This window comes from Podarcis filfolensis (genome assembly GCF_964270895.1).
Source record: "Podarcis filfolensis genome assembly, chromosome: 1".
Lineage (NCBI taxonomy): Eukaryota > Metazoa > Chordata > Lepidosauria > Squamata > Lacertidae > Podarcis > Podarcis filfolensis.
In genome coordinates this window covers 29,904,906-29,929,514 of record NC_139604.1, presented here as the reverse complement: position 1 = coordinate 29,929,514, position 24,609 = coordinate 29,904,906, and the positions used below count along the sequence as shown (strand labels likewise).

Here is a 24,609-nt window from a genome sequence, read left to right as displayed (position 1 = left end):
AAGTGCAATCCTATAGGTGTCTACTCAGAAATAAGTCCCAGTGAGTTAAATGGGTGTTTATTACCTATTAAATAGGATTAGGATTGCAGTCAAAAACAGTTTTAAAAAGAGAGAACAGAAAGTCACCAATGGCCTATTTTTTATTTATTTTTTATTTAACAGGAACATTGAGCAACAAGCTGCCCGGTACTAAAGTGCAAAACATTTTGTAGCTGAAATACATATATATTTGTAACATAAAAAAGACACTAGATTCAGAAAAACATCAGCAGACTTTGCCTCTTTTGTTAAAGTTTGATCACAAATCAATTTAGGAAATGTGCTTTTATTGATGAATTGCACAGGAACTTGAATATCGCATCAGCTGTGTATTAGGCAATAGAATAATTGGTAACATGGGTTTTATTTAATGCTGTTTGCTGATTAGAGACATGGTTCCACAGGGTCTCATGACGTTGGTCCACCCTAGACAGCCACTGCAGGGTCGAATGCAAACTCCCAAGCAAAATGACCCTCTCCAGAAGCTTTCGATTGCACTTGGCAATTCCACATTGTTGAGCTATTTTATACAAGTGTGGGCACCACGCAACTATTCCTTCCCACTCTGTGACTCACAGCTGAACGCATGAACTGACTCTACTCAGAATTTGATGCGAAAAGAAAGCTCTTGCCATGCATATAAGCCGTTGCTTGGTGCTGTGGTCCTCAAGTCATAAACATGCTCAGGTAAACTTTTCCCTATTCAGAACCTGAGTGCGCAGTCTTAGCATCTCCACATGCCTTAGAGTCTCTCTCTCTCTGAAGCCTTCTTAATCATCATCACTGGAAATGCAATGATCCGCATAACTGAAATCTGGAAACTTGATGGGCAGCTCGCCCCATCTTTTGAAGAGCTTTTTGACAGAAGTTTTCTTGTCGCTGAACGAAACCACAAAATTTTTTATTTGCAAGCAAGGCAGGTCTAGGCCTCGGAACACCATCATATTTCCCCAAACCTGGGAAATAAATGAAGGAATCCGTAAGGAAAAGATGACAACTGAGTAAAACAATCGCTGATTATTAAGGCAACCAAAATTTACAAGCCCATAACAAGACACTTACTTGTCCACAATCTTTGCAGATAATTTCCCAATTGGTTTGATAATCCGCTGCTTTTGCTTGCAGAGTCTTGTTTTCTCTTTTAATATAAAGGTCCCTAAAATGATAGATAAGTAAGAATTAGGATAATACAGGTCACAGCAGTGAAAGGTCAGGGAGGCAAGGGAAGGTGTGTTCCACCCCTTTCCACTTCTGGACATTCCTCCTGCTCTCAGCTGCCTAAATAGTAATTCAGAATGCGGCAGCAAGACTGGTGACTGGGAGCGGCCGCCGGGACCACATAACACCGGTCTTGAAAGACCTACATTGGCTCCCAGTACGTTTCCGAGCACAATTCAAAGTGTTGGTGCTGACCTTTAAAGCCCTAAACGGCCTCGGTCCAGTATACCTGAAGGAGCGTCTCCACCCCCATCGTTCTGCCCGGACGCTGAGGTCCAGCGCCGAGGGCCTTCTGGTGGTTCCCTCATTGCGAGAAGTGAGGTTACAGGGAACCAGACAGAGGGCCTTCTCGGTAGTGGCGCCCACCCTGTGGAACACCCTCCCTTCAGATGTGAAGGAAATAAGCAGCTATCCTATCTTTAAAAGACATCTGAAGGCAGCCCTGTTCAGGGAAGTTTTTAATATTTAATGCTGTACTGTTTTTAACACTTGATTGGAAGCCGCCCAGAGTGGCTGGGGAAACTCAGCCAGATGGGCGGGGTATAAATAATAAATTACAAAGGCTTCTCTCCCAAGAGCCCTGAGCAGGACACTTACGCAAATTCCGTTTTGACACTGACATGATGCATGTCTTCAATGACCTGTATGTCTTCTCCTGAACAGGTCAGCTTGGTACAGTTTTTGCAGAGGAACTTGATCAAGGATGGTTGTTCCTTGCATTTCTTTGACTGTTCTTTCCTTTCTTTCATTTTTGCCTCCATCTTGCTTTGCAGCTGAAAGTCTCGTATCTAATGAAGGAACAAAGTGCATATGAAGTCATCAGCCTACCCCCCCCACAAAAAAGAAGTCACAAGTCTGAGGTGAACCAGAACACTTCATGTTAGGAAACCGATTCAAGAGGCATTTAATAATAATAAATAATAATAATTTGTTATTTATACTCCGCCCATCTGGCTGGGCTTCCCTAACCACTCTGGGCGGCTTCCAACCAAATATTGAAATACAGTAATACAACAAACATTAAAAGCTTCCCTAAATAAATAATAAAAACCACTCTTGTTTTTCTGCCTGTTAACCAAATAACCACAGTACTAAAACAATCACCTATATTATATTGGCTTACTTTGAACTATTTATCTTATTTAGTTTATAATTTGCCACAACAGGTAATGACTCTTCCCTTTCCCTCCATATTCTTAGGCGCTTTACAGGTTAACATTGATCTATTTCATTTCTATTTATTTTTAAAATGTGTAGACTCTGCTTTTCGCCATGGATGCAATCCCAAAGCGAGTTCCAACACAAAATAAAAGATTTAAGACAATATGACATCTGGAACAGAAATTAGCAGCAGCACTACATAATACAAGCAATCACAAAACATCAAATCTACAAGCCGTTAGTAACATGCAATTATTTTAAACTAAAAAAGAAAAAAAAATGCACCCTTCTATTTTTTTACAACTAAGAATGTTTGAACCAAAAATATGTGGGTACATTCACTCCATCTGCTTTTCTCAAGGCTAAACTAAACTGGTCCATCTGTGTATAAGGCAGGGGATGAGAATCTTTCCCTCAGCCTCATTTAACTTTGCATTCTCACTGTAGCAGAGCCAAGATGAGAGATGCCCACCTGAGGCTTTATATGTAAATGGGGCAGATACACTAAGATTAATAAATAATAATAATAAATAATAATAAAATCAGATATATATAATACCCTTCATCATAAGATCTCAGGGCAGCTCACAGAATAAAACACAGGATAAAAACAAGTAAATACGTAAAACAAGACAGCAAAGCAATAGCTCTCCCTTCCTGCAGACACATTTAAAAGGCATTATTATTATTATTATTATTATTATTATTATTATTATTATTATTATACTGCCCTATACCCAGGGATCTCAAGGTGGTTCACAGAATAAAATCAAGATATAAAACCGCAAAATACATAATGAAAATAAAAACAACAACCCAATAGTTGCCCCCCCCCATTTTTTTTAAAAGGGCATAGGATGTAAATCAGATCAGCCAAAGGCCTGGTTAAAAAGCATCATCTTTTCCTGGCGCCTAAAGGTGTATAATGAAGGCGCCAGGCAATATTCTCTACGGAATATATATCAGCCAAAGATTAAGAGAACCACTGAAGTAAAATAAAGAGAAACACCGCACTGATAGTAACACCGCCACTTAGGATTTGCACACCATTCGCCCTGCCCCACATTCAAAGCCTTATCTTGTTGCAGTCCTATATCATAGGCTGGTAACAGTAAGTGAACTAGTATAAAGGAGGGGTTTGAGTGTCAGACTAGGTCCCGGGGGCCATGAAGCAATCTGGGTGGTTTCACACGGAAGGCCACAGATCTTTCCGGATCTCCTCTTACTCTTTTACCCATCTGGTCCTCTCAGATCCATTCGATGCCAGCTGAAGCAGTCAGTTCTAGGGAAGTGGGAGAGCAAAGAACCCCAATCCACTGGCCTCACACATCAGCCCAGAGCTTTCCTTTACAGTGGTACCTCGGGTTAAGTACTTAATTCGTTCTGGAGGTCCGTTCTTAACCTGAAACTGTTCTTAACCTGAAGCACCACTTTAGCTGCACCACTGGAACACAATTTCTGTTCTCATCCTGAAGCAAAGTTCTTAACCTGAGGTACTATTTCTGGGTTAGCGGAGTCTGTAACCTGAAGCATATGTAACCTGAAGCGTATGTAACCCGAGGTACCACTGTATTTGAGAAGACGACCTGTTGCTGGTACAGTGGTACCATGAGTTAAGAACTTAATTCGTTCTGGAGGTCCGTTCCTAAGCTGAAACTGTTCTTAACCTGAAGCACCACTTTAGCTAACGGGGCCTCCTGCTACCGCCATGCCGCCGGAGCACGCTTTCTGTTCTCATCCTGAAGCAAAGTTCTTAACCCGAGGTAATATTTCTGGGTTAGCAGAGTCTGTAACCTGTATTATAAAGCAGGAGGGTGGGTGGATGGGGCTCTTCCTTGCCAAAGGATCTGCATGTGGCAGTGATGCGCAAGGAGGGGCAGCCACGAGGCTCCCTCCCAACATACTTTTGCAAGTTCAAGACCAACGTGGCTGCTCTTTTTAGAACCAGAGCAGCCTTAGCTACGGTACGGGCCATTTACCTTACGTCTATACTCTTCTCTGGGCATCGCCTGGACACGTTTGATTGCTTTGTGCATCAATGTCTCGCGGAACATGTTGACGCTTTCACGTTCCACAGCTCCCGATTCCCCCGACGCTACAAGCACATAGGTGCTCTCGTCCGCTCGAGCTCGTCCACGAGCCTGGAACAGACAAGGCAAACAGATAAATAAATACAGGGCACGTTCAGGTGTACATACAACCAGGAGTCGGGGTGTGTCTCCTGCCTTCTGAGGGGTGAGCAGCGATCTTGGACCAAGCTACAAATCTCGTTTCCAGCAGGTTAGCGAGATGCTCACCAAAAGCCTACAAGTAATAAGCCAACAGGACTCCCTCTAAAACATTTTTCAGCCGTGGGCCGGTCCACTGTCCCTCAGACCATGTGTTGGGCCGGACTATATTTTTTGGGGGAAATGAACGAATTCCTATGCCCCACAAATAACCCAGAGATGCATTTTAAATAAAAGGACACATTCTACCCATGTAAAAACACACTGATTCCCGGACCGTCCGCGGGCCGGATTGAGAAGGCGATTGGGCTGCATCTGGCCCCCGGGCCTTAGGTTGCCTACCTCTGCTCTAGAACCTTGGATTCAGAAGCATAATAACTCTGAGCAAAGAACTTCTTCCACATTTATCCAGTTCCTGCTCTGAAGCAATCCAAAGACCAAACAATGCCCTATGGCCAAGCGTTGTAAAGAAGCCCACAAAGGTGCACGTATTACACCTGAGCTAAAGGAACTGCGCCGGCTGCCAATCACCACTCCCTGGCCTTGTTCAAGGCTTTATTGTTAGTGTATAAAGTCCTAAATAACTTGGGACCAGGTTACCTGAAAGACTGCCTGCACCTGTGTAGACCTGTAAGATAAATCGTCCGGGGAAGTTCTACTCAAGGCACCCTTGCCCTATAGAATATCATAGGGCAGCAACCCCAAAATGGGCATTTTCTGAAAACAATTTATTACTTTTCCCCAAAACAAAACAAAACAAAACAAAAATAAGAACAACTTCAATACAAAATCAAAATAGTACAAAACAAATTGACTTCCCCATGTCCCTTCCTTTGTTCTATTATTTATCAATGTTCCATTATTTATCAATGTCCATTGTTAACTTTGGAATCATTTAAATTACCTATTGTCCATTCATATCAAAATGACAAGTAACCCTGCTAATGTATTTATCTGTGTAAAATGGTTCTGTATATATGCACAAAATGGGCATTTTCTGAATGGAATGCCGTTTTCTCTGCAGGAGATGAAACAGAAAACCCCATAAGATTGGGCTGTTTCATGTGCTTGAACCCCATGAATTTTTGTTTGAGTTGCTCTTAAACCCAGCCGGATGGGCAGGGTATAAATAATAAATTATGATGATGATGATGTGCTTTTACCTGTTTTTATACTGCTGCTTTTTAAAAAAGTGATTTTAGGTGGTATTTTGTTTTAATAATACTCTCTAGTTTGATCAGGGAGAAAAGAAATCTAAACATACAAATGGGGCATACCTGCATCATAGCTATTTCATTGGTAACAAGGCCATAGCGGATAACTATGTTGCATTCTGGGATATCCAGGCCTTCTTCTGCCACAGTAGTAGCAATAAGGAGGGTGACTTTTCCAGCACGAAATTTTTCAATGACTTCCTTTTGTTCATTCTGTGGAAACACATCACAAACATGTTCGTTAATGGAAGGAAAAATGCATTCGACAGCTAATGAGCAAGTCATGGGGGTTTGGTGAGTTGCGCATAAGGTTTCCGTGCTTACATATCCAACATTGCTTCTGAACCAATTTACAAAGGAGCCCAACTTTTAGCAACCATAACACAGGGCATAAACTTTCTCAAAAGCTTTTAATGGATAATACTGGTTCTTCTACAGTAGGGGGTCTGGCTCAACTGGGTTTGATGGACAGGAGACACAAATACAGTTTCACACAAAACCCACCTCAAAAAGATACTATACTAGTAAAATTCCAAGTAGCTTCTTGTGGATTTCCCATGAGATCTGCTCTTAAACACGGTCCTCTGTCCTCTCACCCTACTTGACGGCTTGGAAGTGCTAAGTAGAATCTTCCTCTTTCTGGAAAAGCTTAGATGTTAGAGGAACATCTCTAGGTTTGCATGGCCTTTCTTTGGGTTTCCTTCTACAACAAGCCTCTCGGTACTAAACACTGGAAGTGGATAAATCAGAGGAGGCATGGTGGCATCTCCAGCCCTCTCTTCCAACTAGCTATCTATCCTGAATGTTCTCCATTGGAATCTATTTATTCACTGAAAAGCTGTGAATGCCACTTTCCCCCATCAATAATAGGCGAGAGGGAGGAGTCAGAACCAAAGGACCCTTCCCCAAGTCTCGCCGCATTCTTCTTATTGGCCATCTTTCCCCAAAGGCTTGGAGTAGACTTCGGTGGGCAAGAACTGCTTGCCTCCTGCATTTTCTCTTCTCCTGGCATCCTTGCACTTCTTTGTCAAGGGTGCTATTTGAACAGCTAGAGGTCTTAGCACAAGATGTGCTCGTGTCGCACTGCCTGGCATCTTCTCACTTCTTTACTGGGAGTGCTACTTCAGCTACTGGCCCTGAGCAGCTTGAGATCCCAGCTTGGGACATGGGAAACAGCAGACTATCAGGTGTCCATAGGAGGGGACTTTGTAGGCCACGAGGCAGCCTTCCCCGAACCCTCGTGTTACGTCACACTCCTTGTCTTTGCTGCTCTGGCTGCCCTTGCTTTTTAAATAGAAAAAGCACAAAGTGAGGAAACAAAAATTGGATTTTGGGTTTGTTTGTGGCAGAAGGAACATGATAAACAAAAGGCTCAGCATATCCTTGTAGGAACTGCCCTCTCTATTTTTGTAGTGACACCAGATTATAGGAGAAAAATGAAGCAGGTAAGATGCTAATCTTAAATGACTTTCTCCAAGAATATCACTTTTTGGATTTATTACCACTTATTCCTTGGGGTTTATTCAAGTACTCACCAAATCAAATAGTCAGGATAAGAACAGGCAAGGATTCCTACTCCATCTATCAGAGAATCTGTTCCCTCCCAACTGCGTGGTAAAGAAAAATATGATATCATATTTAACCTTCATTCTTTACCTGAGTCATGGGCTTAAACTCACTATTGTGCCCGGCACCAATAAGATAGTGAGATTTCACTTTAACGTCCTCAAATTTTGGGTCCTCTTCAATCCACTGATGGAGAGCAACAGCACTTTGCCGAGTCTTTGTGAAAATGATTCCTCTGGGCTCAGATGTCTTTGTGAATTCTTCCATTAATGTTCTACGCAGCTTGGTCAGCTTTTCATTTTCGTATTTTGCTTCACTGGCTAACTGCTTCAGCTCCTTCTCTTTCGCTATAAAAACGAACAGGCATAAATGAATAAAACACTGAACCTAACTTGTCACTCCCCAGATGTTATTGGACTACAACTCCCATCTGCCCAGACCATTGGCCATGTTGGCTGGGGATGACCAGAGTTGGGGGTTCAACAACCTCTGGAGGGTAACTTGTTGGGTATATGTGATTTATAGCCTATAGCACATAGCAAATACCAACGTTCAATATAGGATCACGATGGCTTCGTTGCATCTCAGAAATGCTAGTACTGTACAGATATTTAGTCTGTGCAAAAATAAAAGTAAGTAAGGCCATCATACTTAATAAAAGCTTCATCACCACCTTGAGCACCATTGGGTAGAAAGGTGGGATACAATTCACCAAATAAGCAATAAATGATACTGAGTGAAACTTGAAAGATTTCATTAGCAAACAATGGAAAAAAGAAAGTAACGCTGATGGGCAAGACCAGTCAGATGCTAATTTCTGAATCTGGTCCTGCCATTTTATCGCTTGATCAATCTGCTTCTCCATCACACCAATTAGCTGCAAACTGCTATTTAAGGTACAATTAAGCTTTAATAAAAAAGGCTGTGTATGTGTTTGTGCATCACAATTAAGGGGGAAAGGTGGCAAAGATGTGCTTTAACTGATATTCCCCTTACTATGTAAGCCATGGGTGGGAAATCTATGGCCTTCCAGAAAGGCAGTGGTCAGTGGGGCAGGCATCAACCCATATGGGACTTCCAGGCCCTGAAGTTCCTGTGGCTTACTGGGAGGGAGAGACAGTGGCAAGGTTGGTGCAGTTCAAATGCTCTGGTGGAACCGATCCAGCACTGCAGCCCATGCATTTGCACCATTCTGAGTTCACCCCTTCCCCTCTCTCTTCTAGTAAACCGTAGCAACTCCTGTTATGGGAGGTCATGTAAGCACCCACACCTGCTCCTGCTCCAGAGAACTCCCTTCATCCACTGGCGATGCTGGGCGAGGGCAATGGGATCAGTAAATCAAGCAACATTTGGCTTCCCATCTCTGCTGGAAGTGAAAGGCAGCCCGCAATAACCTAGGGTGCTAAAGAAAAGGAGTCCCACAGATGTAAACTTCTGATGTCATCACTGTGTCCCTGTCAGCCACTATGTTCAAGCTACTATTTTCTGAGTAGGGTAACCTAACTATAAGCAATGGTCAGATTTTGGTTCTTATTTGCATTTGCACAGAGGTTAGTGGAAGAATATATGGCAATTTGCCAAGGGTCTTATGCTTACCATAAAACAAATCTATAAGAAATGCATCAGTTTCATCTGGTTTTGATGCTCCTGGCTGATCCTCATTGTGTTCATTCACTGCCTTCTTCTTACTCTTTTCTTCCTTGTAGAAGCTTCTGAGATGATTATATGCATCAATCATTCGGATGGTGTCATTAATTATCAAGGCATCGTTGTATTTCTTCAAATGCTCTGCACAGACCCGCTGCTTGCGATGTTCTTCTTTGGCAGCTAGGCAGGAGGGGCGGGGAAAACAAATTTTACCAAACCAACAGACAGGTGTCTGGGAGAGTGTTGGACAACCGACATGGCAAAACATTACAAAACACTTAAAAACATGGTTACCTTTCTTTTCCTCTTGAATCACCCACTGTTCATAGGTCTGAGATCCATACTCAGCCCTTGGGTTGAATTGACAATAGGTCTGGATCCCTGTCATTATGTTTATGAGTTTCTCTCTGAACGGATCCTAAAAATGAAAAACATGGGCACTCACTCAGTAATGAGGGAAGGGATACTCTGCCAACATCAACAAGGGATACGAATTCCTTCAGTTTTACATCAGCGAGAGAGAATATTTATATAAACAAGTACATACTCCCCTAGACATGAACAAAATGGCCCAATTACTTCACAGCAAGCCAATTATCAAGCAATGAATGGTTATGCCTATGCAGCTCATGAAAATGGCCCCCAGGTTGCCAGCCTGGATACAACAGAGGTGCAGAGAAAGTGTCGGGGAAGAGGTGGAGGCTGGACGTGACGCCTCCTGACTCAGCTGGCCGCTTCGTGCGCGGAGGCTCCGGGCGTGGCACTGCTTCGGCATGGCAGAGGCGGGCAAGGGCGGCGAGCTGATGCCAGCCTCTGCCTCTTCCCTGGTGCCCTCCAGAACTTGGTGCCCTGCACCACTAGCCTCTATGGGTAAGACGCCCCTGCTTCTCTCTTTGATAGTGTGCATATCAAAACAGATGGAAACCTCCAGCTGAAATGAAATCTTGCTTCCATGATAACGCAAGGACACAAACTGCAGGTCACACAAAGTCCCCTACAGTGATAACTCAGGTTAAGTACTTAATTCGTTCCGGAGGTCCGTTCTTAACCTGAAACTGTTCTTAACCTGAAGCACCACTTTAGCTAATGGGGCCTCCTGCTGCCGCCGCGCCGCTGGAGCCCGATTTCTGTTCTTATCCTGAAGCAAAGTTCTTAACCTGAAGCACTATTTCTGGGTTAGCAGAGTGTGTAACCTGAAGCGTATGTAACCTGAAGCATATGTAACCCGAGGTACCACTGTAGATGGTTTTCAGTGGCCCACGGATACATACGCCTGCTTGTTATTTTGTGGCCCACAGAAACATAGGTTCACTTATTTCGTCTTGCTTTGTTGTGGTGGCTGTTTGACTGAGGGTGCACACGAGGGGGAATGCCTTTCTTACCCACTCTAAAACTGTAATGCCTGTCCTTGTGGGGAAACCACTATGGCTATCCTTCTGAAATGTGGCAGGATTCATGCCCTCAGAGTCCACCCAATTCAATTCTGGCCCAAAAGGGAACAAGTTATACGTAGATGGTTCCGTTTGGGGTGGGGTGGAGGGGGGGAGAGAAAGAAGCAGACTTGCATAGACCCAAAGTTGAATCCTATAGCCCATGAAGCGCCTTGCTTCAAGGCGGGCTCGCTTCTGAAGCGCCAGATTTATTATGAAGAGGCAAAAGCAGAGAAGAAAGAAATAAATTCAACGAGAAAAAGCCTCAACAAAAATCCATACCTTTCTCTTGTTGTCTGCAATCTCAAACTTCTTGGAGGGTTCTTTCACCTGATCCTTCAGCTGTAGGGCATGATCTTGAACTGTCATAATTCCATCTGCATCGAGATTGGCACATATCTGGAAGCAGGAAGGTTTTAACAGATATGGCACATGCATTTTGTGAGTAATGCTGCCTAAAGACGTAACATTTCTCCGCATGAAATCAGTCTTAACATATATTTTCTAATTAAGCTTTCACTACCTCAAATGATTAATAAGGGTGCCCAGCCATGAATAAATATGTGCATAGTGGTTTTTTTGGCTTCAGTAACAATGTTTTGCCCAATGCAAAATATAGATTTATGGTTGTGGCTTTGATTTCTGGCTTCCTCATCCTCTGGTTTTCTCATTCCCAGTTGGCCTTTTCCAAATCCTCCCATCTCCGCTTTTGCAAATAGGCAAATTAATGTTGTTGTTATTCATTGATTTTTTTAAAAACAACAACAACAACAACACCAACCAACAATAAATTAAAGAAAGCAGTCAAATCCTAATTCAACAATATAGGGGGAAGCGGGGCACATTGATACACCAACAATATTTAGATATTGAGAAATGTTATTCGTGTCACGACATCACTAAAATGCGTCTTTACATGTGTGAGTACAACACTTGCAATCGCGCCGCCCGCCAGTTAGCTGTTGGTGTTTGACGAGAGTAGGTGTGTTTTTAGTTGGGCCAACTAAAAAATTATGCGAAATGTAAAAGTGTTCCAACACTGTTTTACGTCGTTTAGTTAAGATTTAAAAATACCAAAAGTAAGTTATTCCACTCAGTAATCAGGATTACACGTGATTTTTAAATAAGTTCAGTGGTTTTTATTAATAATTGTTAAGTTTTTTTGAAAATGTCCGTTGGGGCACTTTGATACACTAAGACACAGGGCACATTGATACATATAAAAGTGCCCCGCTAGTGTACAATAGTGCCCCAATATACAAATTTGCATGAAATCTCTAAACTCATTAAATTTGAAAAGAAGAAAACTGTTCTTTACTATATGGCCAAGGTCATTTCTAAATATAGTATGACTGATTATCACGTGTCATATCTCAGGAAAAAACCAGGATCTTGTATGTTTGTCTTCCCCAATGTAGAAGATAAGGCAAGCATTGATTTCAAGGATGTTGTTTTGCCGTTGCCAAGACCAAATTTCCCAATGGGCACATCTCAAACATCATCTCTTTATACTTTTTCTATGGACTTAAGTGGATATAATGTGCAATAGAAGCTAAATGTTAAGTAATTATCTTATTTTTTATACGCATTTTATTTAAATTACTATTTTTTGACTACCTAATGTGAGTTCTTATACTTCTTAAGTTTTTTTTCTAATGGATAGGTATTTGAGGAAAGATTAACATAAATTTTGATGTTTTGTTAAGAAAACCTGCCATAAAGTCTATGATGTGTGTGAAACACTGTTAGTTTTGATACGTAATTTAGATTTTAAGTAACAAATTGTAAGGCTGATTATGATCTCTCACAATTAAAAATGGTTTTTTCATTAAATTTTTGCAAATAATCACCATTCTCATACAATTTACGCTTTGTATCAAAGTGCCCCGTAGGTGGGGCAGAATGATAAAAAACACCTTTTTTAAACCGATGTCATTATATTCTTATTATCTTCTAACATTAATGGTTCTTTCGATTGCTATTATAATACTGATTAGTTATGCCATGCATAAAGCCAAAAAAATTATTATTTGACTCATTTTTGTGACATAAAAGATGAGATGGATTTTTTCTGTATCAATCTGCCCCACTCCCCCCCCCCCATTGGTTTGGATCCAGACTTGACCTTCCAAGTCTACGTTGACTTACTTTCAAAATATGCTGCTCAGCCTTTGCCGCATTTTTCGCACCTCCGACGCCAGGTGAAGCTGTCAGTCCCAGAACCTGAGCTTGTGGAGAACACTGCTCGCCCTCTTTCCTTCGCTTCTCATTGTCCCTCTTCTCTTTTAAGTATTGGCGCATGATACCGTTATACACCGCTTCCTTCTGAGTGTGATGGCATTCATCAATGATGATCAGGGAGAACTCTGAGGGAAAACATTTATTTGTTTAATAAGGTGTCTTACCAGCCATTCACCATAAAGTCCCAGGAAGGATTACAACTTTTGTTTGGGATTAGGGCAGCCATTTCCATTGGAAAACACACACACACACACACACACAACTGGTTGCTTGCAATAAACCCAGTCCAAATTGGCAGTCTGCATAGTTTGGCCCTGAGAGACATAATGCACCGTGCACAATCCTAACCATGTCTACTCAGAAGTTCTTTTGAAAAAAGTGGAGAAGTGAAGCTATAGGAAACCAGGGAAAGGGCCTTCTTCGCAGTGGTGCCCTCCCTGTGGAATGCCTTCCTATCAGATGACAAGGAGATAAAGGACTACACAACTTTTATAAGACATCTGAAGGCAGTTCTGTAGTGGGAAGTTTTTAATGTTTGACCTTTTATTATGTTTTTATGTGTTGGAAGCCTCCCAGAGTGGCTGGGTATAAATAATAAAATTGTTATTGATGATGATTACAGTATTCCATGAGCAGCATGTCCCAATTTGAGGCCTCTTTTCTTCCAAAATCTTCCAAAAGTGTCCGTTTTAAGCATGTTTCTAAAGGCACACAAACAAAATGTGTTTAGGGCCTCAGAACCACGAACAGGCAGACAGTTATCCACAATAAATACCTTTTAACTGAACTCCCTCTTCTTCGTCCTGGTCTGCATTTTGCAATGCATTCTCAAGGATCTGAGCTGTGCAGATAATGACATCGTAATCTCTGACAACTGCAGGGAAGGAAATTTTCAGCTGAGAGGCACCGCTCAGCCCAATGACGCGATACCGATGCTTCAGGAAGGGGTGAAATTCTTTCCGGAAATGCTGCTCCACCAATGGCACCTAGGAAAAGGTTTCCAGCCAAGAGTTGGGGATACAACTAAGCCCCTACTGTAATAATGACCTTTGTTTAAGCTCTTTGCGCATTTGCGAACTACACAATAGCATCCAAAGCATGCTAAGGAGTTTTGACCAAAGGTTATGCAAGCTTACCCCACTAACATGAATCACAGAATTGTAGAGTTGGAAGGGATTCAGGAGATCATCTAGTCCATGTGTAGGCAACCTAAGGCCCGGGGGCCGGATCTGGCCCAATCGCCTTCTAAATCCGGCCCACGGACAGTCCGGGAATCAGTGTGCTTTTACATGAGTAGAATGTGTCCTTTTATTTAAAATGCATCTCTGGGTTATTTGTGGGGCATAGGAATTCATTCATTCCCCCCCAAAATATAGTCCGGCCCCCCACAAGGTCTGAGGGACAACGGACCGGCCCCCAGCTGAAAAAGGTTGCTGACCCCTGATCTAGTCCAACCCTCTGCAAGGCAGGAATATGAACTGTGCTTCCGCTCAAAATGAAGTATTTCGTTATTTTGGAACCAAATACCTGCCATCCTACAGTTCTGTGCTTGCATGACTCACATAAGCAGATAGCACAGCGGTTCTCAAAATTGTCTCCCCACCCCGTTGGACTGCTTGAAGTTTTGTTGGGCACCTTTATGTACCACTTAATAAGCGTTTGTTTTTGCTCTACAGATCCAAGAGCAGACACAATTTTACAACTTTCTGGTACTGCTTTAAGGAGAGGCCACATTAACATCATTTTTAAGAAAATCATTGGCCTTAAGACTAGGGCAGGGTTTCCGAAACTTGGGTCTCCAGCTGTTTTTGGACTACAACTCTCATCTTCTCTGACCACTGGTCCTGCTAGCTAGGGATGATGGGAGTTGTAGTCCAAAACAGCTGGAGACCCAAGACTGGGAAACCCTAATGTGGCGTTTGCCTCCTAGGATGGGTCATAAGGAAAGGGTTAAAATGGGTGTGATGTGATTGGACAGTGAGAATGCAAGGGTGGAGTAAAAGTTAGAGTGGGAGGTTTTGAAAGTCAGTTGAGGTTTGGGAGTTGAGAGTTGAGAGTTGAGGTTTGGGAGTTGAGGTTTGGGAGGTGAAGAAGGAAGAGGGAGGATTAGGTGTGGGTTGGTAGAGTTGTATTGTGAGAAAGAGTTAGAGGAATTGTTAGGTTGAGTCAGATAGATAGTTGGAATAATCAGTTTGGAGTTGTTAGGAACTAAGATTAAGAAACTGACAAGAGAAAAATAAACTGAAACCATACGCTTGTTCCTGCATTTAAAAATAAACTTGATTTGTTAATGTTAACAACTGTCTGCACTCCGTGTGTCCCCATGAGAAGCGGGGTGGTGGCAGCGAAGAAAGCAATCACAGTGGTGCCACAGGGTCAATAGACCGTCAAACGTCCAGGGGCCCTGTGTGATCACCACACCTGGATTAGGGTCTTGTTAGCCTGTTTGATAACCCAGCCCTGGTTCAAAGACAATCTCGATCTTAACTGTCAGAAAAAAGTACATCGAGCACAGGGGCAGGTACAGATATCCTCGACGGTTTTGCAAGCTTTTTGAGGACCTCCTAACATCACAGACCACTAGTAGTTCATGGGACCCTGTTTGAGAACCTCTGGACAGCGTACCTTGTTGACAAGCACAATAACTTTTGCATGCTCTCCGGCTTCCGTTCTCTTATCCAAGTGGTTTTTGGCAATGTAGACGGCCACTCGGGTCTTGCCACTGCCTGTAGGGAGGCACAGGACAATATTCTTCCCTTCCAAGGCTGGTTTGGCAACCTCCATCTGGTAGTCTCTGAGAGTCAGCTCTGGCTCTGGTGAAACTCTTCTCTCTTCATCCTCAGGATCATCTGCAGGTAAGAGAGACCAAGAAATAGAAAAGCATTCTACTACTCCTCTATAATTTCCGCCATGCAGATTTAGGTGTAAGCCAGAGACGCCCATGTTTTTTGACCAGTGATAACTCCTGCCTTCTCCCCACAACAGCAGAAATGTTTGTGCAAACACCTGTCAGGCCACAATATATGGCTGACGGGCTACTAGAGTTTCCTTTGGGCATCACAGCTGGTGTCAATTCATTCTTGGGATGCACAATTTAAGGCTCCAATCCTGTACACCATAGGTGGGAACCTTTTTCAGCTCAAGGGTCATATCCAGAACAAGCCCAGCCAACCACATGAGGGTAATTGTTGGCAGGTGAGCAGGAGCAATTCAAATATTAATCATGGTTGTTCATATTTCAACATTTTAATGAAGTGGTTCTATTGTGCATTTTAATTATGGTCTCTTTTAAATTATTCTGTATTCTAATCATGTTATTCAATTATTTTTTTATGATTAGTGAACTATCTTTGCATTCAGTGGTATACAATTTAACGAGTAACCATAGTAAAAGCAACTGAATTTAGGACTGCTTGATGTTTTATGATCTTGTCAAAAGAATGTGGCCTGTTACTGACTAGAATTATATCCATATGATAATATTCAGGGGCAAGGATTGTTTTCTGTTTCACCATATAATATGTTTTACTCTGGAGACCTATGGGGAGAGGTCAAATAAACAGAGACAACTGCATTTTAAAAGACACTATATGGATTGAAAAGCACAAAAAGCCTACTACCAAAATTTTACGATATGCTAAACCAGAGGTTGGCAACCTAAATGAGGGTCATTTAACCGGCCCATGGACCCCCACCGCTTGCTCAGTCAGCTCCCGTGCGCTGCGCTAAACCGGTATGGAGCAGAGTGGGGACCGCCTTCTGTGATGCTGGGCAGCTTCCCATTGGCTGCAGGAAGCTCCTGCAGCCAATGGGAAGCTGTGCACGCCTCCTCCACACCGGAAATAGCGTTTGAGCATGCGTGTGCGCGCACTCTGGCCCACCGTGGCATCTGCGGGACTGCGAACCGGCCCAAGCCACAAAAACTTTGCCGGCCCCTGTGCTAAGTGGATGGAGCAAAAGGAAACACAGACTGAAAGGGGCGGGGGAAAATTCAAAGAGTATCTGATGATATTTGGAAAAGATACCTTCTTTCTGATGATATCATCATTAGTGGCTAAATCATACAGAAAACGCTATAAAGTTATATTTGTAAGCAGTATAAAGGAAGCGTCACATCTTTTTCTATGGGCAATTCTCCCAAAAGCCCAACTAAGCTAATAGAACTCAAGTGAGGCTTGGATAAGATCTGCTAATGGAAATCTCTCCAAGTGGAAGAAGAGAGCAATGGAAAAGCCTAGGGTGGGGACAGTGGACGAGGCAAGCCTTAAGGCAGAGAAGAGGGTTATTTTCACCTAGTTCATTTCCCTCAAGGTCTCCTGATTCAGTCTCTGATCATTAGATACAGGGTGGAGGGGAGATAATATTGGTTTATTGCATTTATATGCCACCTTTTTCTCAAAGGAGCTCAAGTTGGCATACATGGCTGTCAGGGAACTGTCATCGGCTCAGAGGCGAGAAATAGAAGGGCAGTTGGGTTACGGGGAGTCTCCGAAAATCTTGCGAAGCAGTTCCTCTTCCGGCGAGGAGGAAAGCCCCACCTCCAGTGGGGAAGAGGTGCAAGGAGCAGAGGATGCTAGTGAGAGCCTTAACACCGCGCCTGAGCAAGCCGGAGAGGAGGGAGGCACGCCCTTGCCATCGCCCATCCTGCGCAGTAGTCTGAGGCGCAGAGAGGGGCGGAAACGGGGGTGACGAAACTTTTATGTTGGGGGAGGTACAAAAAAAGACCACTCCCGGATTCTGCTAGCGATTTGAGCCAGACATGAGCTTTGGGACTCTTCACTGTAAATAGTTTTGCACCAAAATAAAGCCTGTAAAACACAGATCGGAGTCCTGCCTGGTTACTCTCGAGCAACCGCAACAGCACCTGACAATGGCTATTCACCTCCCCATTTTATCCATACAACAACCCTGTGAGGTAGGTTAGGTTGACAGCGAGTGACTGGTCACCCAGGGACCTTCATGAGCGTGTGGGGATTTGAAGACTGGCCTCCCAGGTCTTATTTCCAACTTTCTAACCATAAGGACCTAAGATGGGCCCATGGCCCATCTAGTCTAGCATCCTGGGAGGAAGGGAGGGATATTAATTTATCAAAAAAATTGGGTGGGCCCAATACAAACAGAACTACTAAGTATTAATAACATTAATTCGTCCAAGAAACTGAAGGATCCTAAGAGCTGTGCTGAATTACAAAGAATTACAAATTGCCCTTCCTTAAATTGATATTTGCATCCTGTCTGTCTCCAAGGCTTTGGATGTCGCACACAAATATTTACAATTTTACGTCTTGAGTTGGGAGGGAAGAACACGCGCACCCTGCTGCCCAAATTACAGCTTTCCTCCGAGCCTGCTATAAACATCCTCTAGGTTACGAGCGCCTTTCGAATGCAACCCACAGGGCAGCTGGCACTTGCGATGGGCTCCTTACTGGGAAGAGCAAACAAGCTGCCATCAGCTACTGGGCTTTGGGCCAATGGCTGGGTGCTGCCCTTCCCTTTTGGTACAAAACAGTGCTAAGACGAAGATGGTCCTCTGGTCTCGGACCTCTTGTTTCTTGCACAACAGGGGAAGGAGGGAAAATCCTCCATTCCATCAAGCAGCAAATCTTGGGGCAGGAAGGAGAAACAGAATCCACACTCTCTTTCTCTCTGATCCTCAAGCAGTTCTGATCTCACGTATTCATTTTGATAGATTTTGCTCACAACGCTAGACAGACGAATGCCACGGTTTCTACCTCGACAGCCTACAATGATGTGGCTTAAATGCTCACTCATCCAGCCTTTGTCGGCATAATTTAGACAGTAAAATCATAAAAGAGAAAGGAAAAAGGAGGGGGATCCATAAAACATTGGTATTCCAGACATATTAGACGCATATAACATATAAAAGACTCAATAGTCACCATTAAATAAAATTAAGTAGTTTTAAATCTAGGCTAAATATCCTGGAACAGTTGATTCAAGAATATCATCCCTCAACAGATAGTGTAAATGTCAGACCTGAATCACCGTTGGCGAGGCTGCACCGCGCGACACTCTCGCTCACATCACTGACGCTTGCATCCAGCAAACTGACGTCAGAATCTGGCAGACACAATTCAGAAATGAGGGTGTAAATATTTTGTGATATGCAGTTACTTCTATCATAGGTTAACGTGCTTCGCATTTTGATAGACCAGAACGGTCTCCCTCTAATCTCATTTTCAGCAAAGCACCTAGAGAGAGGAATGTGCTGTCCACACAGCTCAGGCTATCTTAGATGCATCAGCTGAAGCAAACCTGAACCTTTCCATGTGCTCAAAATGCTTATATTGTCCTTGTCTGATTAGATTTACCAGCACTGAAATTCTTGCTTAATACTTGGGACACAACCTTGAATGCCATATCTAGAATTAAACACAGGTCACAATGCGACCTGCTCAGAATACATAAGCCAGTAATGCAAGAAAATATTTGGCTAAGACTGCAATCCTAAGCACATTTTACTAGGGGGTAAGGATAATTTGCCACTGCAGGGCTTGCATCTGAGTAAACATGCATCAAATTATGCAGTAAAGCAACCACTTTCCTAACAACGAATTGCTAAGGGTGCCACCTACTGGTCAATGATGCGCTTACAAAAAGAGTGCAAGAGAGCAAGTCTGAAAACAAACGTCGCCATCCTGATAGGTTTTGACTCCTGAACCAGACAGAGAATAGTTGCCATAAAGATGGAGTGAAAACCTGGGCATGCTAAGGTGAGATCTATTAATTCTCTACTGTGTTGCAGTGTGGGTGGACCCACTGGGGGGGGGAGTATTAAGGAGTCTGGACATGAGCAAAAAGCTCCTAGCACCACCATTTTTTAAGGACAGATGGGGAACCTTTTGCAGCTTGAGGACCACAATTCCACCCAATATGTTTTAATGTGCTTTGGGAGCTCCACTACAGGGCAGCTCCCATGCTGCAACCACGTAAATAAATAAGCTTTGTTTTAAAAAGCAGAGCTGACAGGTTACCCGAAACTGCAGAACTCCCTCCACACGATTCTTCTGAGGCATTCTCCTCATGGGTGAAGCTGCTCCCCAACTGCTTTGGATTCTCAGGTACCTGAGGTTCCTCTGTGCCCATAGTCTCGCCTGCAGGCATCCCGTTGACTATTTGCTCTGTTCACACGAAACAAAATGTTATTTAGCAACATCGGAGATCAGCCCCCATACGCAGGAGAGCAAAACAGACAACATGGGGACACAACAAGGCAGGGAGATAAACCATAAGGTAGACCAATGTCGCGTTTTAAACTCAAATATGAAGCAAGGTGTTGAAAGAGCTGTGCCCAGATCTTCTATTGTTTTCCCCAAGGTGAATTCAGACCAAGGTGCTGTAGGAGGGAGAGTAGGAATGTTTGTTTGCTTTTTTAATGTATTTAATGAGTTTTATTAAGCACTAGTGGGAAGTGCCTGGTGCTGCCCGGCATTTTTAGAAACCAATACATACTGTGATGTTTAAATGGATGGTGTAATTTTTGAGTTTGGATCTGTCATGCCAAAAATCAGGTAAAGTCATGTCTTGGTCTACCATCTTGGGCAGTTGTTCCCAGGATTCCACGACTGCTTAAAATTGTATAAGCGTGCTTTATATTGTTGCTTTCAGCACGTTCCTGTGCACATCTCCTCAGAAGTAAGTTTCACTGAGTTCAACAATTTTTAACATGTGATGTGTACGTACATTCGGACTGCAGCTTTCATGTCAAAATTTACACATATGCAGTTCCCAGCATGTGCTTATTCACACCTTCTGTCCCGCTCTTTCCAGGCAGAAGTCAACACTTTAAAGCTCTGTGTCCAAATGCTCTCCTTTTTTGCGCGATAACTTTCCACGCAAAAGCCTGCTCTTTGGCGCTCAATCAGAGCAAGTGCCAATTTGAGTTTTCTGTGGATTCCCATTTGCTCCAATTCAGCTTTAAGGAGTGGGTTTTCACAGGGAAAACTCCGGAACAAAAAGAGAGAGAAAGAAATGGGGGCTTGGACACAGAGCTTTCAAGTGCAGACCGAGTCCGGAAAGTGCAGGGGAAAGGTTAAGTGTGGGCAAGCCCTGTGTTTCTGTTTCCCCAGAGCAACTGCAGACCCTTCATGTACAAAGGGAAGGCTAAGAACTATAGCTTTTCAAAACTATATGATCATTTTTCTTACCCTCTTTATGTCCACTTAGGATATCTGCGGCATCTTCATGCCCAGAGTCACGCAGGGCCTGCAGAAACGGCGACAGCCACTCTTTCTTCTGCACTACTCTGCTCAGCAGCACCCTCACTGCTGCTGCATTCCCTGCTGCTGCATTTTCGGCTCTGATCTGGGTTAAAAGAAAAGGGAGGAGGGAAGGAATACTCACACTGGTACTTCTGCAAGATGTGTCATAGTACAGTCATACCTTGGTTGTCGAAGTTAATCCATTCCGGAAGTGCGTTCAACTCCCAAAACCATTCGCAAACCAAGGTGCAGCATCAATTGGCTGCAGGAGCTTCCTGCACTCAAGCTAAAGCCGTGTTGGACATTCAGCTTCCGAAAAACATTCGCAAACCGAACACTCACTTTCAGGTTTGCGGCATTCAGGAGCCAAAATGTCCGAGTACCAAGGTGTTCAAGAACCAAGGTACAACTGTACCTATAAAACAGGTTCCTTTATTGCTCTGCAGAGAAAATACTGGATTAAAAGTATTTCCATGGGAAGCTTGGTGTGTGCAAGCCAGCCTTCCATAGTCTGGTCCTCTCTTGCACCTTTGTACTACGGTTCCCATCAACTCTGGCAAGAATGGCCGCGCTTTTGGTTTCTGAAAGTTTTGGAAGTCAAATGGACTTCCAGAACAAATTCCGTTTGACTTCCAAGGTACGACTGTATGGAAAAACAACACAGCAACACTAGGTAGCAATCAAACCTGCAATTCCACCCTGCCGCCACCAGCTTTGAGTGGTGCAGTCCAAGGAAAGCCTTTTGCCAGTCAATTCCACAGAATGGTTAGTTTATTAATTATACCGCCCTTCAACCTGTAAATCTCAGGGTGGTTCACAACATAAAAATACAAGATGAAAGCACAAAACGCACAATAAAAGCAAGTACAAAAAACCCACCACCACGAATGAATAAATCCCCCTTGACAATGAATGTTTAAAGTGACAAGGGTGGCGCTGTGGGTTAAACCACAGAGCCTAGGATTTGCCGATCAGAAGCTCGGTGGTTCGAATCCCCACGATGGCGTGAGCTCCCGTTGCTCGGTCCCTGCTCCTGCCAACCTAGCAGTTCGAAAGCACGTCAAAGTGCAAGTAGATAAATAGGTACCGCTCCGGTGGGAAGGTAAACGGCGTTTCCGTGCGCTGTTCTGGTTCGCCAAAAGTGGCTTAGTCATGCTGGCCACATGACCCGGAAGCTGTACGCCGGCTCCCTCGGCCAATAAAGCGAGATGAGCGCCGCAACCCCAGAGTCGGCCACGACTGGACCTAATGCTCAGGGGTCCCTTTACCTTTAACCTGATCTTAATGTGGGGATGAGCCCTCTAAACTTACCCTAGATATGTGAATGGATGAGAGAGAGAACTCAGTCGATATAGAATGTGAGAACTCTTGATCTCAGTGTCGTGGGTTCGAGCCACTTTGGGCAAAAGATTCCTGCACTGCAGGGGGTTGGACTAGATGACCCCCGTGGTCCCTTCCAACTCTATAATTCTGTGATCCTATGATATATACCCAAATACCTCTCTCTCTCGAGTGGGAGGGGGGTTGGATCACGGACGAATTGTTTCAGGCAGCGTTACCTACCCGCTCCACGTCCTCGAAGGTAAAAAGCAGGCACTTATCGGCTACCTGCGTGGCTCTCAGCTTCTCCACGAGAGTCCTGGAGAACAAGTTCACCAGGAACTTGCCCGTGTCGTCCATGGCCTCGAGGGAAGGCGAGGGCAGCTCGCTCATGCTGGGGTCCACGTAGTCGGCGGCGCTGAAGCCGCCCCTCGACAGCGCCTCGTAGAATTCCTGGCACAGGCCGGGCGGGCGGCGGTCCTTCTCCAGGGCGCCCAGGAGCTGCTCGGCCGCTTCCACGTCCCCGCGGCGCTCCGCCACGGCTCGGATGACGTCCTTCTCCTCGTGGGGCAAAGAGGGCATCTGGTCCAGCACGGGGGCCACGCGCATGTTGCTCTTGATCCGCCCTCTGAAGCAGCAGATCAGGTACAGGATGGCCTCGTCGCGGGAGGGGGCCGCCGCTTCCATTCTGCCGTCCAGGGTCTCTTCGCTCGGCCAGGAGGACCGCCCCGTTTGCACGTGGGGAAGGGCGATCGTGGCTGTTGCTCAAAAAGACAAAGCTAAAGCCAAGCAATCTCTCCCGTTGCTCTTGGAAGTTTTGTCTTTTCCTGGAGGCCGGAGCAATACTCCGTTCTTACCGATTGCTTCGTTTGCCACTGGGCTAGGCGACTCCGCCGGCCGCTTCTTATAGGACATGGCACTTTCGGTTTCTATTCTCGCCTGGTGATCGGTTTCCAAACGCTGGTCGGCTTTTTCCTGCAGGCGAGTTTCGCTTTCCCGGGCTTTGCTCGCAGCACAAAGGACGCAACCACGGCGATCCGCCTTCCCAATCAACCCACGCAATCCTTCGCAAGGAATGGGGGGAGGACGGACCTGTGTCTGTCTCTCCAGGTGTTGTACTCCCGTTCCCCGCTCCCAGCTAGGATGGCCAATACCGAGGCATGACTGGAGTGCAAAATGTCCAGGATCGCAGATTCCCGTCCCTGCTGTATCCAGTTTGGCTCAAGGGTCACTTCCAGGGGGTTTGTTTATTGAGCGTTCTTTCAGATTTGTTTACTGGCAGGTTACGCAATACAGTAGGGGTTTCTTGACTGTCTCTATTTTCTGGCGAGATTCAATCACATGCCTGGTAAGTAAAGCTGTTTTGAAGCACTTGGATGTGGCTGGATGGTTACGTGGGAGCCGGTTAAAGTTAAATCCTTCGAAGACAGGTCCTTTGGCTGGATCGGACGATATGGGATTGGAGGGGGCAACTCCCATCTCTTGCAGGGGCGCAATTAGTGCCAGCACCGTCCATTAAGAGTTTGGGTGTAATCTTCGACACCTCCCTTTCCATGGAGGCGCAGATTGCAGCTATAACAAAGGCGGCATTTTTTCATCTCCGCCAAGTTGGCTCCCTACCTCTCTCGCCCTGATCTAGCCACTGTGATCCACGCGACGGTCACCTCCAGACTGGATTATTGTAACTCGCTCTACGTGGGGCTGCCCTTGAGACTGACCCAGAAACTCCAGCAGGTGCAGAATGCCGCAGCGAGACTCCTTACAGGGTCCTCGCTGCGAGATCACATTCACCCGGTGCTATACCAGCTGCACTGGCTCCTGGTGGAGTACAGGATCAGGTTTAAGGTGCTGGTTTTAACCTTTAAAGACCTATACAGCCTAGGACCCTCGTACCTACAGGACCGCCTCTCCTGGTATGTCCCACAGAGGAGCTTACGGTCTTCAAACAAAAACATCTTGGAGGTCCTGGGCCACAGAGAGGTTAGGCTGGCCTCAACCAGAGCCAGGGCTTTTTCGGCTGTGGCTCCAATCTGGTGGAACGCTCTGTCACAAGAGATTAGGGCCCTGCGGGACTTGACATCTTTCCGCAGGGCCTGCAAGACAGAGCTGTTCCACCAGGCCTTTGGCCAGGGCACAGCTTGACCCCCTCCTTTGGCAATCCTCACAGAACTCTAGCCCAATGGTTGCCATTAATCTGATTTGAATTAATTTTATAATGAAATGATTTTAGAATGTTGTATTATTTTACTGTTGTTAGCCGCTCTGAGCCTGGCTTTGGATGGGGAAGGCGGGATATAAATAAAATTTTATTATTATTGTTGTT

The 24,609-nt window shown here is 44.6% G+C and overlaps 1 protein-coding gene and 1 long non-coding RNA gene across 2 annotated transcripts; one reads left to right on the top strand and one right to left on the bottom strand.

Annotated features, from left to right (window-relative positions):
* Positions 1 to 122: 122 nt before the first annotated feature.
* On the bottom strand, positions 123 to 23,739 carry IFIH1 (interferon induced with helicase C domain 1). The gene is made up of 16 exons (XM_083577177.1): positions 22,530 to 23,739; positions 20,913 to 21,069; positions 19,740 to 19,886; positions 18,742 to 18,825; positions 15,370 to 15,593; positions 13,520 to 13,730; positions 12,652 to 12,869; positions 10,786 to 10,902; positions 9,368 to 9,491; positions 9,023 to 9,253; positions 7,517 to 7,773; positions 5,924 to 6,073; positions 4,398 to 4,559; positions 1,855 to 2,045; positions 1,102 to 1,195; positions 123 to 995 (listed from the first exon to the last, which is right to left on the bottom strand). Exons 1-16 carry the CDS (start codon positions 22,971 to 22,973, stop codon positions 810 to 812), a joined length of 2,997 nt encoding a protein of 998 aa, XP_083433303.1. The 5' UTR covers positions 22,974 to 23,739; the 3' UTR covers positions 123 to 809.
* LOC310745385 lies at positions 13,739 to 15,022 on the top strand. Its single transcript, XR_014540104.1, has 2 exons — positions 13,739 to 14,746; positions 14,795 to 15,022. It is a non-coding gene; the product is annotated as an uncharacterized lncRNA (long non-coding RNA).
* Positions 23,740 to 24,609: the final 870 nt, after the last annotated feature.